The sequence below is a fragment of the Urocampus carinirostris genome, chromosome 7, assembly GCF_059441175.1.
Source record: "Urocampus carinirostris isolate Australia breed hairy pipefish chromosome 7, RoL_Ucar_1.0, whole genome shotgun sequence".
In the NCBI taxonomy this organism is placed as follows: Eukaryota; Metazoa; Chordata; class Actinopteri; order Syngnathiformes; family Syngnathidae; genus Urocampus; species Urocampus carinirostris.
Genome location: NC_142355.1, coordinates 41,365,244 through 41,382,291, shown reverse-complemented (window position 1 = coordinate 41,382,291; position 17,048 = coordinate 41,365,244). Strand labels below are relative to the sequence as shown.

Genomic DNA, 17,048 nt, shown 5'->3' with positions numbered 1-17,048 from the left:
ACTTAAAGAGTGTTGAGGCTCATTTTGACTGTCATTTTGTCCTAAATAGTAATTTCATAACAAAGTGCAAGCAAAGTTCTTTGGTAAAAAAGTCACAAAATACTGCAAACGATAAGGATATCTTCCTATTTACTTCAGCGCAGACTGCACTAGTCGGAGAGTGAAGGGAATGCCTGGCTCTGTGCAGAGATCCACCCACCCCTACCGCTCACCCAATCAAATTGGGATCCAACCATCCAACTTTAAAACGTTGCAGAGAAAAGTGCGATAGTTACATTTTATCTCAGATACCATATGCACTCATGGAAGAGCCATACATGCCTAGCGAGCCATATGTACTCAAGGAAAGAAACATATATGGCTCGCGTGCTATATGTACTCATGGGTGTCCCGACGGATCACCACCTTATCGTGGTGGGGCACTTTGCGCGTCTCCATGACCCCTAGAGCTATGTCGGCGGGAGTCTCGTACTCCTGGTAGGGTTACCCAAGCCGAACAGGTCGAAGGGTAGAGTCCAGACTAAGAGTGATCCCAAAAGCTGGTGGTGGCACGCTTTGAGGCGGTTTCCTACAGACCTGGATCCCGTTAGTCGCCTGCAGTTGTAGAAAGATGCCGGTCGTCTAGGGTCTCCCTTGCCACTGGAACCATCTTCTTTACAATCAAGATAGTGGCGTTGGGGAAAGCGCAGCCCTTACGCCACTTTAAAAACCATCATTGCGCAGGTATCATCTTTTACCTGAGTCTCCGACCACAATCCAGGATCGGACTGTTCAAACATCAGCAGACTCACAAATAAAAGAAGAGGGTCATCATCGAATCGATGGACAACCCCAACGACGAACAACGTACTCATGGAAAGAGCCATATATGCCTCGAAAGCCTTAGGTTCCCGACCCCTGTTCTAGATCATTTTACCTGAGCATGCTGAGCCACAAATGTGGCAGCCCAATAACCAAAACAATGTAATCTTTCAAAAAAACAAAAGACAAAATTATTGTCCAACACAATTGAGGTGGCAAGTTGCCAGATCTTTCATTCCCCCTTTGAATAATTGATTGCTAAGCCATGCTCTTGCAAAATGGGATTTTGTTCATAGTGAAAACACATTCTTTTAGGTAAGTGGTGCATGCTTCATCTCTTGACCAGTCGTATCTGTGACACAGTCAGACTTATAACAGACCTAGCAAACCTCTAGCAGACTTAGCAGGCTGCCACAGTGAAATGTATTAAGCCAGTGTGCAACAGACTCGTACAGAATAAAAATGCATGGCCAATATCCAATATTCGCAAGGTAATACCTTGTGCCTCTTCTCAACTCACCATAAAGTAGAACTGTTCCGTTTCCTGTTGGTTGGCCCTCCTCTTCGCAATGCTTGGTTTGCTGAGGTATGACTCTGACACTATTGACCTGACAGATTCAGTGGATCTGCTGTGGTGGAAGCACTCTGAGACATCATAATCATCAATGGTCACCATGTCCTGAATCGTTGTCAGAGTGGCTTCAGATGTCTTTTTAACCTAAATATAAAGGGGGATGCTCAATATATTAAAAATGTTTAAAGGAAATTGTGCCATGACACCCAAATAACGTTTTTTTCAATGGAATAGTCTCTTGTTTTAATTGTAAACAATATTTGCAACAAGATTGTCTCCCCAAGAAAATTAAAATAATCACTTAATAAAGCCTGAAAAGAGAAGAAAATAGAAGAACGTCAACCTCCTGACTACAGAGGTAGATAGAAGCAATAAGTTTCCCATCTTATTTAAGAACTCTAAGAAGCCGAAATTTTTGCCTTAGCTGCTCTTGTTTTGGAACTCTACAACATGCCTTTATCAGAATGACATATTCCTCCACTGTACAAGCGAATACACCAGCCATTAGCACCTCAAAATGTTGAAGAACCCACAACAGACTAAAGAAGGCAAAAACACAAATATGTCTGTAGCCGCTGTCAGGATCTGGTGCGCCACTTTGCCCAAGAGGATGCCAGCACAGGATTTACCTCAGTCCACACCCCTATCCCTAATTATCCCAAGACTTTATATTGACTGCTTGGACAGCACACTACGTCTGCTCATTGCATTTGCCATTTCTATGTCACCTTCATCCTGTCTTCAGTTGCTGTGTCAGGTTTGGTTTTTAGTTTTTGGTTTGGACACTTATCTCATCTCATTAGCTGCACCGCTTATCCTCAGTAGGGTCGCCGGGGTACTGGAGCCCATCCCAGCAATCATCGGGCAGTGGGCAGGGGACACCCTGAACTGGTTGCCAGCCAATCGCAGGGCACACAGGGACAGACAACTCGGGTTTGGACCCTTTGTTTGTTAAATAAAGACATGGTTTGTTTTTCTTTGTTTTCGTTTTATGTTAATAAATCCCGTCCATTGTTGAGCACATTTGCTTCATTCCGGCTTCTCTGCATGTGGGTCTACCTTGGCAAACGTCACAGAAAGACCTGAACACATAAGGACCCCGCAGGAAGCTTCTAAAGCCCTGTCCCAGCGGCGAGAAGACGGTCCTTCTGCCAGTTTTTCTCCCTGTCCCAGCGGCAAGGAGAAAGTCTCTCGGCCACTTCTGTACCCTGTCCTCGTGCCGAGGAAAGTTTCCCTCAGCTTCTCCTGCACCCTGTCTCGGCGGCGAGGTAGGGGTCCCTGTGCTGCTTCTGTACCCTATCCCTATCTTAAAAGATAGCCATTTAATGATTATTCTAAAAGTTGTAAAGCACTGAAAACGTTAAAAACATTTGTATTTTACTTGTCCTCTTACAGAAAAGCACAAGATGACAAAAAACATAATACTCTTTCCATCTTTATCATGATCATTCCTGATAGACCTCCAAGAAGCCAGTAAGGCAGTCTAAAGAGCCACATGTGGATCTAGTGCACCATTAGGGTCTGATCAGTTTCTCACGTCTTCCTCTCTCCTCCATAGTAATAGACTAACGTTTCCTACAGCCAAGTCTAGCCGCAAAATCAGTCTCAGCTGTTTTTTGCAAGCAGCCTGTCATAATCCTAATACTTCAGTACATTACATTTATTGGTCCCACTACAGAAATCAAATTCAAGCTAGTCTAGTATACCACTATTTCAGACCCAGTTATACTTATCTCCTTTTGAAATATGATTCCACAACCAATTCAAATGATAATTTACACCATTTCACAGAGAAGGAAACAGCTGTACTTCTGTCAAGCACTGCCCGGAAGCCTTTCTTGCCCGGATGAGGACATGCTCGCTATGCTTGACAGTTTATGTTCGGATATCGTTAAAAAGCTTTTAACGTTCATTTTTCAAGGATGTCTCTGCCACACACTGCAAGGGTAGTTAGGCCATCTGGTATTATAACACCAGGCAGCAGTGTCCTTCTATTTGGACCCACCAGGACATCTACTTAAATTCCCCAAGGGCAGAACGCTTCTCATCATACACACTCTACACCAAATGCAGTGAATGAGAGCGTTTAATTCTTCATGGATAAATAAATGTTTTATGTTTAAAATTGGGTATTATTACATCCATATCATGACAGATGACATCATGCAATTTTAGTGACCACATGTTCCTGCACTGAATACTTTATTTTTGGAAGAGCCAAATACATCTTTGCCATTACTATTTTGTGGAATATTTACCAAAGTACTCACATGCAGGAAAGGAAAAAAGAAAAAAAAGATAGGCAATATGTAAAGCAAGTGTGTCATCAGAGAAGAGCCTGAAGGATGTGACTAATCTATCTGGTCTTTGTTGAAGTATTGGCCTGTAAAACACTTGGAAATTACTCATAAAAAAGAATGCTACAAAGAAATGCTATCTTACCTCTTCGTTTTCAATCTTCAGAGTTGACAGACGAGACTGCAACTGCTGGAACCTTAAAATTAGCTCTCCATTCACTGGTGGTTGCACTGAGATTTGACACACCTACAAACAAACAAGCAAACATTGAATATATAAGGCAGCGCTCGATTTTTTTTTTGACATAAAGTTGATTTCTTATAAAAGAAATTCTGCAATACAATGCAAAAATAATTGCTCAACTTAAAAAATAAAATCACATATGTTGAATCAAGAATTTACTCTAACTATCGGAATGTTGTTGTTTTTACAACATTTTAGTGTTGACAATAATTTTAAAGGATCTTGTCAATTATTTCTCTATTGTTTTTATTGGAACTTACCTCATCTCCCATATGAGACTGAAATTCGAATTTTGCAGGCGGACAGAAGGCCATAGGGAACATCTCCATAAACCTTTGCCTGTCACTTCTTGGGTCCAGACTGTCGACTGCATTCTCAATTATGTCAAGACCCTCGTGGCGAGATGTTTCCAAGTTGTATTCAGCTGACAGATAAGTCCGCAAGGCTCGATTCAAACTGGCATGATATCCTAAATCACAGCACTAAATGGGAAGAAAATTCCAATCACACGACTTTTACAACTGAATTCTCTGTCACACTGCATTTTCACTATTATATAAATTTGAAATTGAGTGGTTTAAATTTTTAAAAAATGGCTGAGGTGAGTGCACATATAACATTAACAATTTTACATGATAAAAATCTTCATTCACAGGTAAAAGAGATAAGATTATGCGAGATGATTTTCTCGCAGATTCTCAAACACACATCATGAAGGGATCTAGGAGCATGTGAGCAAAGCAGAGCAAATGGTCATTTAACCATAAGTTTTCTTCAGTCATCTCCTTCATTCGCATTCCTTTCTTGAATACAAATTCGATAGCGCTCAATAAAATGAAATCCACCCTGCCTCCATTTACTTAACTAAAGCTACCGACAATATAGTTATGTGCCAGTAACACATACCCATGTGTGTCTGCAAGATTTTTGAAAGTATATAAAACTAGTCTATTATCAAATTGAGGGAAAGTAAGGTCCTACCACTAATAACAAACTACATTTAGTGTGAAAAAAATAACAAAATAGATAAAATGCAATAAATAAAAATTTCAAGAGTGTTTTCCCACCTAACAGGGCCAACATTATGCACCTCACTTGAGACTGCAAGTAATCTATCCATCTATCAGTTATCTGCACCGAATGGTGTGTAAAACTACTTGTATAGCATAACTGCCAACTTTACTGCTTTATGCATTGGACAACCACTTTTTATACCAAAATACGCCTACCGCTTTTTTTTTTTAATCTTTTAATTCAAACAACAAAAAATCTTGACTCGAGACGAGTATTTTAGGCTAAGTCTTTGGTGTGAATAACTGCCTCTAATGATAGCATTAGATGTGTACGTTTAAGTAAAAGTTTGCCCCTTCCAGTTTCACACGCGCACACACGCGCACACACACACACACACACACACACACACACACACATACGTAGAGATATTTCATATATATGGCGCTTTTTATTGTCAAATGGTTGAAATGGTTGGGCGGCAGTAGCTAAGGAGGTAGAGCGATCGTCTTAGGATTAAGGGATCCCAGTTCGAATCCCGGCTTGTCCGTGTTACATGTCAAAGTGTCCTTGGGTAAGAAACTGAACCCCTAATACCCCCAATAAGCAGGTTAGGGCCTTACATGGCTGCACAGATCACGGCTGCTATTGGGAAATGTGAAGCACAATGTAAAGCGCTTTGGGAAGTCATTGACTTGAAAAGCGCTATATAAATGCAGATCATTTCATTTTTTCATTTCATTTCATTTCAAAGGACTGGCACGTATGGCACAGTACACGGGGCAACTGAAAACCAGACAACCAACCAATGTTACTTACATCAATTAGATCAGTCAGGTCATGAATGTAGTACTTGAAAACAGATGAGTTGGTGGCTTCCAATGTCAGGAGGTACTCATTTCGTGCTTTGATTGATTTCATCTTGTTCTCTGAGTATTTGGCTTGCCGCTGAAAATAAATTTAACCAGAGAGATGCTGTGAGCAGCTGAACATTTTCGGCGTATTGAAATATATGATTTATTTATACATCTTTGCATACCTGGCAGTAAATATTTCACAAATGTCACCTTTCTAAAAGCAGACGTGAGTAAAAAGTAAAAACTAGTGCTGTCAAAAGTAAAGCTTCAAAGCCTTCACTCACAAATAAAGCAGCACTAGAAGGCTTCCTCTACAGGGGGAGGCGGAAGGCTGTTAGTCACCATCACATGCCCAATATGTTCTGAAGTAAACACTTCCATATCATTTATTATCCAAAACTTCCTCCTCTTCTCAACTGGAAAAATCTTTTCTGTCTCAGAATCTGCCAGTAATTAAACATAATTTTCACAAATGGGTGCTCTATTTGAGTAATTACCCTTTTAGCCCCTTTTTCATGTTACTGCTCCCACGAATGAATAGCCACCCTTGGCAATGAATAATTGCTTTTTCATCACAACTTTAAGGGGACACTTCCATGGGCCATGCCATTTTTTGGAACTGCTTTTTGGGACCTTTACCAGGTAAGGTTTGCAGGCAAGTGTGGCCAGGTGAGGCTGTGACGTCACTGTCCTATCATTATTTTGCAAATATATTCTACTTTAAATATTTCTTAAAACACTCTGCTACACATGACAATGTCCGACTATTAAACAAATGAGCCAATGCAGACTTGCAAAGCCAGGTTGCCCATTACATTCCCGCCGGGCTGAGCAATGCCTGTGCAATTCTGAAAACTATGAGGTAAAAGTGACATGCGCTGTAATATTGTACCTTCTCCTTCATCTTTTCAATCTTCTTTACAGAGTTCCGCTTCTGGTATTTGTCCTCCATGCGAATGCTGAAAACTGGATCTCCTCTCCCAATCTGCTTCTCCTCTTGCTTTTCTGCCTCCTTTAGTTTGCTTTCGGCACTAATGCTCTCTGAGTGATACATGTGATAGGTTTTCATCACCTGGAGAGAGATAATGTTGGATGTATAACTCAAGTTTCTTACTATTGGTCCAAATACACATATATATATACATATATATCCATCCATCCATTATCTGCACCGCTTATCCTCATTAGGGTCGCGGTGGTGCTTCGGGCGGTGGGCATGGGACACCCTGAACCGGTTGCCAGCCAGTCTCATGACCTCAGAACTGTGCCGCACACACGCTAACCATATATATATATATATATATATATATATATATATATATATATATATATATATATATATATATATATATATATATATATATATATAATTTATGATTAGATATGATTACATATTATTATTATTATCATTATATAGAGTTCTATTTATTTGTATTTTATTTATACATTTCAAAATAAACCTAGTTAAAGTAAATGAGACCTGGAAGATACAAAAGAAAACTCAATTTTATTTTTTTTACTATTTCAAAAGAAGAGGCAAAATCGTGCAAATAATATCATTGATAGAATAAAAATGTATTGTTTACTGGAAGCCCGCTCCAACCTGGTTGTTTCTTATTTGAGTTATGAATTTTATTTTCAAGTTTGTTAACGACGAAATCAGCACTTGCGCAAGTTATGTGGCAAATCGGAATTCTTTGTGGATTTGTTTGCCTTGCCTTTGCTGGGAACTCAAAGAATAATAATAATAATAATAATTTCCTTTGTATTGTCATTCTTTGTAACAATGTACACAGAACGAAATGTCGATACACCTGACCCGTTGTAGCGAGTCGATGCAGCCGCAGCCAACAGAGGGCGCCGCCATTATACCAATTAGGTATGTCTCGGCCGAGGCGCGAACCAGCGACCTCCCAGTCTGAGGGTGAAGATAGACTGGACAAAAAGGGGCAGGTGAAAGGGGGTGGTAATGGGATTAGGTCATATTCTGCTTGCATGAGTGTAAGGGAAGATAAAATCACTTGCAAATTCAGCTATATAAGTAGTGCAAGCACTGCACTTACACAGGTCCAAATTTTTGCATTTATTCTGTGATATAAACATTTTTCTCCCAATATTTGCTATTTCTGTTCACAGAGAACAGTGCAGAGCCTGATATGAAAGCCTTTGGCTTTGGTGAGGTTTGGCCCAACTCATGCTAATTTATGGACAGTTGACTGACCCTGGGCAATGTAGTCCACATTTAATGGTCTTGAATATGGCACTGGCTTGTTTACTTTTTTTCTTCTTTTAGAATACTATATTTAGAAATAGACCATACCTGCTGATTTACTGGTGAGGGCAGACAGCGGGACTCTTGAATTTCTGATGCAATAGCTGACGCTAGTGTTTATACCTCAATCTCGTCTGTGCTTATGTACTTCTACATGGGCTAAACCAGGTCATATTCACAACTGTGTTGATCGTGACACAGATTATAGTATTGACTTTGCATTGCACACTGTTGGCATATCAATAAAGATATTTGTTAATGATCCAGCAATAGACTTTAAGCACACTATTTTAAAAAAAGAAACAAATGCTACTTACGGTATATAGCTCATTAAGGACCTTCATTAAGTCTTCCTGGAGCTGAAATGCAATTTCTTTGCTCTGAAAAAAATAAAAATAAATAAACAATGAGAACAAAATGGAAATATTTCATGACAGCAACTATAATTTGAAACTGACTGATGGAAAGATGAATGAACATTTATAAACAGTATAAAGTAAAGAAGACATCACAAACACTCATGCTTAATTCAATGACAAATTATGACTCTACATTAGAACAAGTACTTTGTGATTGATGGATGAATGATGTACTACACTGCTTTCAAGTGTGCCATAGAGAACTGCCAACTCTTTTCCCGCCTTCACAGCTTTAAGATGTCCTTCAGAATTGAAAACAACTTTTTATTTTGCCTTAATCATCCAATAAACCTTCACAATCCTGAAATACAATTGCAATCAACATATGGACCGCCCTGATATGAATCAGGTTTTTTTCAAATACCTTTTCAACATTTTTTTTGTTTGCTTGACTGAACTAAATGATTGGTTTGAGTGCAAAGATGTATCCTGTAAATTGAAAGCTTCTGTGAGAGACCGCAACTCATAAGGAAGCAATCAGTGGTAGAAGTATGATCAGCCTGAGAATACTTTATCTTTCTCTGTATTGATTTGTCAGTGAGCAGAAAACTTATGGCATATGGTAATGGTAAGTACAAGCAGCAGCTCCATTGACTAATGCCTAATGAAAAGTAAGTAGAAAGCATAGGCACTAGAGTATAACACTAATTTCCCTCAGAGTATGAAAAGGTATCTGTGTGAAAATAAAAATAAAATATGTCTTTGATAGAGGGGTGACAGAACCTCACTCATCTCCACTGTTCTCACAAGCATACTTTTGGTAGACTTTTCTTGTTGGGTCTTAGTATTGAAGCTCTACTTGGATCAAAGACTGGAAACAAATCAAATTACAGACCCAGGAGAAGCTCAGGTTTCCTAGAAATTGGACCTCCCACCATTTATTATTTTACATCTTGTTAAAATTCACCATGAATTTGTAATACTAAAGCCAAAGTCAAAGGTGTTAGGTCTTGGTATAACGACTATGTTAAATAACCTGTAGCGCAGGGGTGTCCAACTCATTTCAGCCTGGCGCCACGTGTTGGAAAAGAAAAGTCACTGGGTCAGACTCGTAGATTTAAAAAGAGAAAAAAGGAAAAAGAGAAAGATAAAGAAAGAGACAGTGTCAGAAATAAAGAAAGAGACAAAGAGATAGTGAGAAAGCAAAAGAAAATGAGTGGGAGAATGAGGGAGAACAAGAGAGAGAGAGTGAAAGGAGAGAGAGGGATAGAGAAATTGAAAGGAGAGAGAGAGAGAGAGTGAGAGAGTGAAAGGAGAGTGAGAGAGATAGAGAGAGTGAAAGGAGAGAGAGAGAGAGAGAGAGAAAGAAGAGATAGAGAAAGTGAAAGGAGAGAGAGAGAGAGAGAGAGAGAGAGAGAAAGGAGAGAGAGAGAGAGTAAAAGGAGAGAGAGAGAGAGAGTGAAAGGAGAGAGAGAGTGAGAGTGAAAGAAGAGAGAGAGAGTAAAAGAGACAGAGAGAGAGTGAAATGAGAGGGAGAGAGAGAGTGAAAAGAGAGAGAGAGAGAGAGAGAGAAAGGAGAGAGAGAGATAGAAAAGAGAGGGATAGAGAGAGCTTGAAAAAAGAGGGAGATAGAGAAAGATAGAGAAAGAGAGAGAAAGAGAGAGAGAGAAAGTGAAAAGAGAGAGAGAGAAAGGAGAGAGTGAGTGAAAGTGAGAGAGAGAGTGAGTGAAAGAGTGAAAGAGAGAGAGAGAGAGTGAAAGAGTGAGAGAGTAAGTGAAAGAGTGAAATAGTGAGAGGGAGAGAGGGAGAGAAAGAGTGAAAAAGAGGGAGAGACTCAGAGAGAGAGAGAGAGATGGAGACAGAGACAAAGAGAGCGAGAGACAGAGACAGAGAGTGGAGAGAGAGAAAGAAAAAGAGAGAAAGTAATACGCTCCAGTTGCTTTGCAAATGATGCCTGGCTTTTTCAATATCAAGTAGACATGTTTCAAACGGCAGCTCATTTTTCTCCTGTGCTTCTTTGGGTGTTGTCTCGCGGGCCGGATTAAAACTCTTGGTGGGCCTGATCAGGCCAACCAGCCACATGTTTGACACGTGTGGTGTAGCATGCATCACAACATTGTCCGCTTGTAAAAGTTAAGCCAGCAAGCGTGTGCATTCCTACCTGAACACCTAGCTTGTTGGTCCTTAACCCGTGCACTACTAAAAAGAAGTCTACAGGAATTCAAACACTATTTTATTAATTGGTTAAGAACCAGATTTTCACCAAATTCTACATTCATGTTTTCATAGAGAAAATGTAATAAGTTCAGGTCTTATTCTTAGGTTTTGTGAAACAGCAGTAAAATGTGTGTCCCATCTGGTATCATTAAAAGCTCAGCGACACTTAACACACCAAGGGCAATGGGAGAACAGTTTCCTGCTTCTATGCTGTGTACATGACTGAAACGACTTTACCTCAACAAGCTAGCTAAATGTTTGTGGTTTTGGGTGGCTAGAGTTGGAAATAAAGAGAGCTAGAATACATAGAAATAGTAACACAAGCTAAACCAATACAAAGGAATGCCTTTAAGGCAAAGCAACCTTGTAATTTGGGTCTGTGGTAAAATCATGTGATTCCTAACAGCAAAGGGAACTCCTAATCCACGAGGGAGTTGTCGTCCTTGTGGTTTTAATGCAGTGGGTGAAGCCCTAGTGATCTCCTAACAGTCGAAACCAGACTGTGTCTTAGTTTACATTTTTATAAATATGCTGCATTCCAACAAAAAACTAAATAAGACAGATAAATATAATGGCTTGCATAAACATAAAATACTTGATGAGATGATATTGTCAGAACCAGAACCGATACAGGACCCAATCGCATGACGTTCTCACACAAGCTTTTTATTTTATGGGAAATGGGGAGTCATGCACGTTAGGATCCCAGTCTGGCGAGGAAGGACAGGACGCCAGAGACCGACGAGATCGATAACATATCAGAAAAACGAAAATAAACAAGAGAAACTAGACGGGAACCAAAACTGGAGAAACTAACCAACAGAACAAGAATAGACGGAAAACAAAACTGGAACCCAAAATTAAACAGTACAAAAATTAAACGGGAACAATACCGGACTGCAGATATCACAGGAAAACAGGACAGAACCCACGTCATGTGGGGCAGAAGTTCGTTGACGGGCTGACACTGAAGCAAGAGAGCGCTGAGCTTTATATACACAGAATATCAATCTCTAAACGAGCCGCAGCTGGCACAACACGGGCGGGGCCAATTGGGCACCATGGCAACCGTGACGCACATGGGCAGGGCCAATTGGGCACACGGCAACCGTGACACACACGGTCGGCCAAGTGGGCGCCATGGCAACCATGACAGATATACTTGTCATTCAATGCTAAAAAGTAAAATCCAACTCGTGTTCCATAAATCAGCAGGTGACTGTCATTTTACAAAAATAATGGATGCTTTTTGGTTTTCACAAAAAGCACAACATATTGCATTACTACTGACAACCATTTTCCAGTGCTAAAATTCACAGGAAATAAAACCATTGTATTACAACCAAAATGCCATATGTACTCGTGTATAAGATGCACTCGAGTGTAACGTGCAGTCCTAATTTTAGACTACTGTAAGGTTTATTGTTCTATATTCTTTATCAATTATCCATTATCGGCCAAATCATAATAAGCTGCAAAGCCAAGGGGCCGAGACACCTACTCTCAGCCAAGATGCTGAGTCAAGGTCCTAGCCACAGATCCAAGCAGCGATCAGTGCGAATGCGCCGTTCCTTGAGTTACTGCAATACCGGGCCGATGCGTGGAGTGAACAGAGCAAGCTCTTATTCCATCTCCCGATTGCAAAACGTTGAAGACGATCTGCCGTGATGGTATGAACAAATTTATTGACACTAATAGCAGCAAACAAACAATGTGAGGTATGAACAACCCTTCTCGAAAATCTTAGTAGCAATCAAGCATATTCACAATTTCGTTATATAACATCTTTGTTAGTGTCAATAGATCCGTCCAGGCCAAAGTCGATTGTTTTTTGGTCTGACCAAATCCACCGACACCAACAGCAGCAAAACAACACGACAATCTCAACAGCAAACAAGCGTATTCACAATTTTGTTATATCTGACAATATGACGTGACAATATGACGTTTTAACATTTTTTCCTGACATTTTCAACATCAATTAAACAATTTCAGAGTTATTATCTTTTAACAGTAGTTAACCAACGTGTAAAGGGAAATACTATTGTGCATGGGCATTCTAACGTGTATAGGGCAATACTATTGTGCAAGGGCATAGCTCTGCCATCCCACCCTCCCAAGCAGCATCCTCCAGTCCTCTGTGTGGGTCCTCTCCCTTCTTACTTCTACTTTCCACAACCAGGGCGTTGCTGCCGGGACCCCCACAGTGTTGCTCCGGTTCCCCCCTCCGGGTGGGTGCAGACGATTCTTCTTTATGGCTGCGTCCTAGGCCCGCCGCTCGCAGATTGTATGGTATCTGCAGCCATTTGGAGCACAGCCACGGGGGGATCTACCTGCACCTCCATACCAGCAGGTTTCTGGAGGTCCAGATGGCATCCTTGATGGCGGCAAGAGTGAGCCAGTCCCTGGCAAAGTCGTTCCGTGACCTCCTCGACCGACTCACCCCGTAAAGCACGTACTGTGCGTCAGGGACCTCCCCTGCTGGCAAGTCCGGGAATTTTCCTAGTTGGTTGGCCATTGTCCACAAGTCCTCGGCAGCGCTGCACTCACAAAAAAGGTGCCTCACCGACTTCTGGGCGCCACAGCCAGGTCGAGGGCATGTTGAAGTCGCTGACATTCCTCGGTGGTGCATTACGGCACTGACTGAGAGAACCTCATGAGCCACCATCCATGACAAGTCTCGTAGTCTGTTTGGGAGGGCAGGATGATTCACGTTGCTCCAAACTGTTGTAGGTTCGCCAAACGCAAGCCCCCGCACAGGACTCACTGTTGCTCGCTCTTGCACAATAGCAATAAGGGCCCTGTGGTTTTGCAAAGTGTGACATTCTTGTGTTTCTAAATCAAACTTCTTTAAAAAATCCCAAATAAAGAGATGTGTTGGTGGCAAGTTAAATGAAACTGGAATCAAACGATTGTTTGGTTCAAGCTTTAGCTTCCGCAAGTATGAGCCCATCCAGAACCGTGTCATCGCTTGACTTTTCGGGTTGTTGGGTGGGCCCATAGCGTTTTGGAAGTGGAGAGAGACATATTTGCTTCCCAGGAAAAGCTGGAGGTCAGGCACTCCTTTCCCCCCTTTTTCCTTTTCATGGTATCTCTTTTTATCCTTTCCCACTTTGAGCCCCATATAAAGTGAAAGATGGCTCGGTCCAGTTGTAACAGCACGTTTCTTTTGGGCATAAAAACTAAACTGATAGATAAAAGCAGTGGGAGGATGATCGCTTTAATGATTAGGACCTTCCCCTCTATTGTCAGTTTTCTTAGTGTCCAAAAAACAAGTCTTTGCTTAACTTTCCTTGTCACGTCGTCCCAGTTGGTCTCGCCTCCTTCATCTGCATTGAATTTTATCCCTAGGATTTTCTGGTCTGTCTTTAACACCGTCAGCGGGAGTCCTGCCTTTTCTGTCTCTTTCCACGGTCCATAAAACTTCACTTGTGATTTTTCTCTATTTAGCCTTGACCCAGACGCCCTCCCAAACAGGTCAGTCAAGTCAAGGGCTCTTCTAACAGATACAGATACGCGGTCAGTACATAAAATATTAAAATCATCCATGTACAAAACACACTTGGTAATTTGTCCCCCACTTCCTGGGATATTGATCCCTTCAAAGAATCTATCTTTTCTTATCATTTGTGCAAAAGGTTCAATGCAAAGAACATAGAGAAGGGGAGACATAGGGCAACCTTGACGTACACCGCAGTTGATCTCGATTGCTTCCGATAAATTCCCGTCAATCATGAATTTGCTGTAGATGTCTCTGTATAGCAGTCCCACCCACTTGATGTATTTTTGGGGAAAACCACATTTTTGCAATACCCTGAAGAGGTATTGGTGCGAGACTCGATCAAAGGCTTTCTCAAAGTCTAGGTTTAGGACCGCTAGTCGCATGTTTCTGTCTCTCGCATAACAAATGGTGTCACGGATCAGCATGAGACTGTCGCTGATCTTCCTTCCCACGATGGCACAGGTTTGGTCTGGATCAACCAAGTCTCCCAAGACTACAGACATTCGTGTTGCTAAGTTTGCTGAAAATTTTACAGTCCACGTTTAAAAGCGTTATGGGTCGCCAGTTTTTTAAGTCAGTTTTGTCTCCTTTTTTGTGCAATAGAGTAACTATCCCTATTCTGAAACTGTCTGGCATGTTGTCTCGACTGGAAAATTCGTTAAAAACAGTAATCAGATCTGGTGCTAAAATATCCCAAAAAGTCCGGAAAAATTAGAGGTTGAGCCCGTCCTCCCCGGGTGATTTGCCTTTTTTCATAGCCTTTATGCAATCATTCAGTTGGTGTTGGGTAAAGTCCGATGTTAAAAAGGGGTCTTGACGCACTGATCTTGAAATATGATCTAATACATGCCGCATTTCATTCTCATGTGTTTCTTTCTTTTCATATAATTTTTTGTAGAAGTCTTCGACTAATTTGGTTATTTCACTACTTTCATTTGTTATTTGACCGTTTTCGTTTTGAAGTTTGAAAAGACCCTCAATTTTGCTCATATTTTTTTTTTAAAAGCAGCGTGTACATTTTCCCCCTTCTTCTATTTCTCTTTCTCTGCTTGTTACTATGATGCCTTTGCTCTTTATTTCCGCCAAAGCGTTTAGTTCTTGTTTGGTCTCTCTGATTTCATCATTAAAGTCCATCCCCTTTTCTGTTAGGATGAAATAGCGTTGGAGTCTTCTTTGTAGTCCCGACATGCGTTTCATCTCTTTAAGTTTCTTGTTTTTCCCTGCATTTTTAAAAAAGGTCTGTGTTCGTTTCTTTGTCATCTCCCACCATTGTGCTCGTGAATCATACGAGTCTTGAAGGGTCTGCCAGTCTTTGTACAGCTGTATTGTGCGGCTAGAGCCTCATCCTTTAGCAGGGAGCAGTTTAACTTCCACAGACCCTTCCCAACAGTCATACCTGAAGGAAAATAGAGAGAGCAGGACAGTAGCAAGTGATCCGAAAAAAAAACAAAAAAAAAACAGGAATTAATCTTGAATCACTTAGTGCTAAACCCCTTGTAAATATGTAGTCTATTCGAGAGGCTCTGGCATTGTCACTACTGAACCAGGTGAAGCCCTCCTCTCCTGGATGTATGGATTTGAAACAGTCCTCCAGTTTAAATGTCCGGCACATGTCTTGTAATAAAGTTGATGTTTTATCTACTTTAAACTCCTCATCGGTCCCCTTTCTAGCCTTCCTACTTAGGATGCAATTAAAATCCCCTCCCACGATTAGTGGTTGATGGCCTAGCATATGCGATTAGATGTCCTCTAGGAGCTCGTACCTGAGTTGTATGTCGGGATGGCCGTATATGTTAATGAGGTTAAAATCATTCCCTATATAGGAAAGTCTTGCTAAGATTGCGCGTCCGTCTCTCATCTCAGTACTCCCCTTTATGATGAGTTGAGGGTTGTTTATTAAAATGGCTACCCCATCGTTACGGTTTTCATTCGAGCCACTCCATAATGACGGATAAGGCCAAATCTCTTCCCACTGTTTATAATTTTTTAGAAAGGGGATGCAGCATTCTTGTAGGTAAAACACATCCGTTCTGATATTTTTTAAGAACAATAAAACGCTGTGAGCCTTAACCTTTGATTTCACACTTCTCACATTGATAGTAGAGAATGTAATGTTCATAATTGTTGTTAAAGTATTTAAACTACTTTGACAAAACCGGGGGATCCGAGTCCATTCTTTGGTGATAATCGAGAGTGTCACCTGTGTCAGACACACCACTTAAGAGCAGTACCTCATTTGGAGACTCACCAGGGAAAACTCTGGAATCCTCTGACTCTCTGTCTGTGGTTCAAGGTGTTAACTTTTTTCTGGGTTAGGGGGTGAGCCAGAGGACCTATCGAGGGGTCTCTTACTTCCCTGCCCACAAAGGGTCAGATTTTTTCTCTCCCCGACTTCCTCCGGCTCAACTTCATACAGTTCCCTTGTGGGCTTTTTCATCGGCAATCGGCTTTCTTCTAAATCTCTTCTCTTTGTTTCCGGTGTTTTCACCACCCCCAATTTTGTCTTACTTTTACCCCTCTTTCCAGTGCCCGTATGGGTTTTTGGAGAGTCGTTTGCCTTTTCGATTGTTTGTCTTTTTCAAATCCCGGTAGTGGCGTAGCAAACAAATTTGCTATTTTGGACTCTCTTCCAGGCCCTTCCTGAATAATTTGAGCTTAATTTGTTTGTCTTGTCCAAATTCAGGTATTGTATGAAAAATCGAATTAGAATTTCCAGGTCCTGATTCAAAATTGATTCTTTGGTCTCTCCTCCAGGGGTTTTGGTAGGGACATCTGTATTTTCAATTTGTTTGTCTTGTCCATTTCCTTTGTGCATTTCTTGTTCATCTTCATTGGGTATTTCCATAACTTTATTATTTCATTGACTTTGTTATCTTTATTCATTTCATTGTCTTTGTTACATTTATTCATTTCA

General features: G+C 40.9%; 1 protein-coding gene across 3 annotated transcripts in view; it reads right to left on the bottom strand.

Annotated features, from left to right (window-relative positions):
* Positions 1–17,048, bottom strand: part of srgap1a (SLIT-ROBO Rho GTPase activating protein 1a) — a 94,250-nt gene that overhangs the window by 40,129 nt on the left and 37,073 nt on the right. For 2 of the 3 annotated variants that reach the window (XM_088340984.1, XM_088340985.1), the window contains exons 4-9: positions 8,374–8,436; positions 6,677–6,856; positions 5,747–5,875; positions 4,177–4,398; positions 3,818–3,919; positions 1,322–1,519 (exon numbers count right to left, since the gene is read on the bottom strand). In XM_088340984.1, the coding sequence (XP_088197110.1) occupies positions 1,322–1,519; positions 3,818–3,919; positions 4,177–4,398; positions 5,747–5,875; positions 6,677–6,856; positions 8,374–8,436 (894 nt within the window). Of the gene's footprint in view, positions 1–1,321; positions 1,520–3,817; positions 3,920–4,176; positions 4,399–5,746; positions 5,876–6,676; positions 6,857–8,104; positions 8,285–8,373; positions 8,437–17,048 lie in introns of all 3 variants that reach the window. The other variant, XM_088340987.1, reaches the window with a different exon arrangement.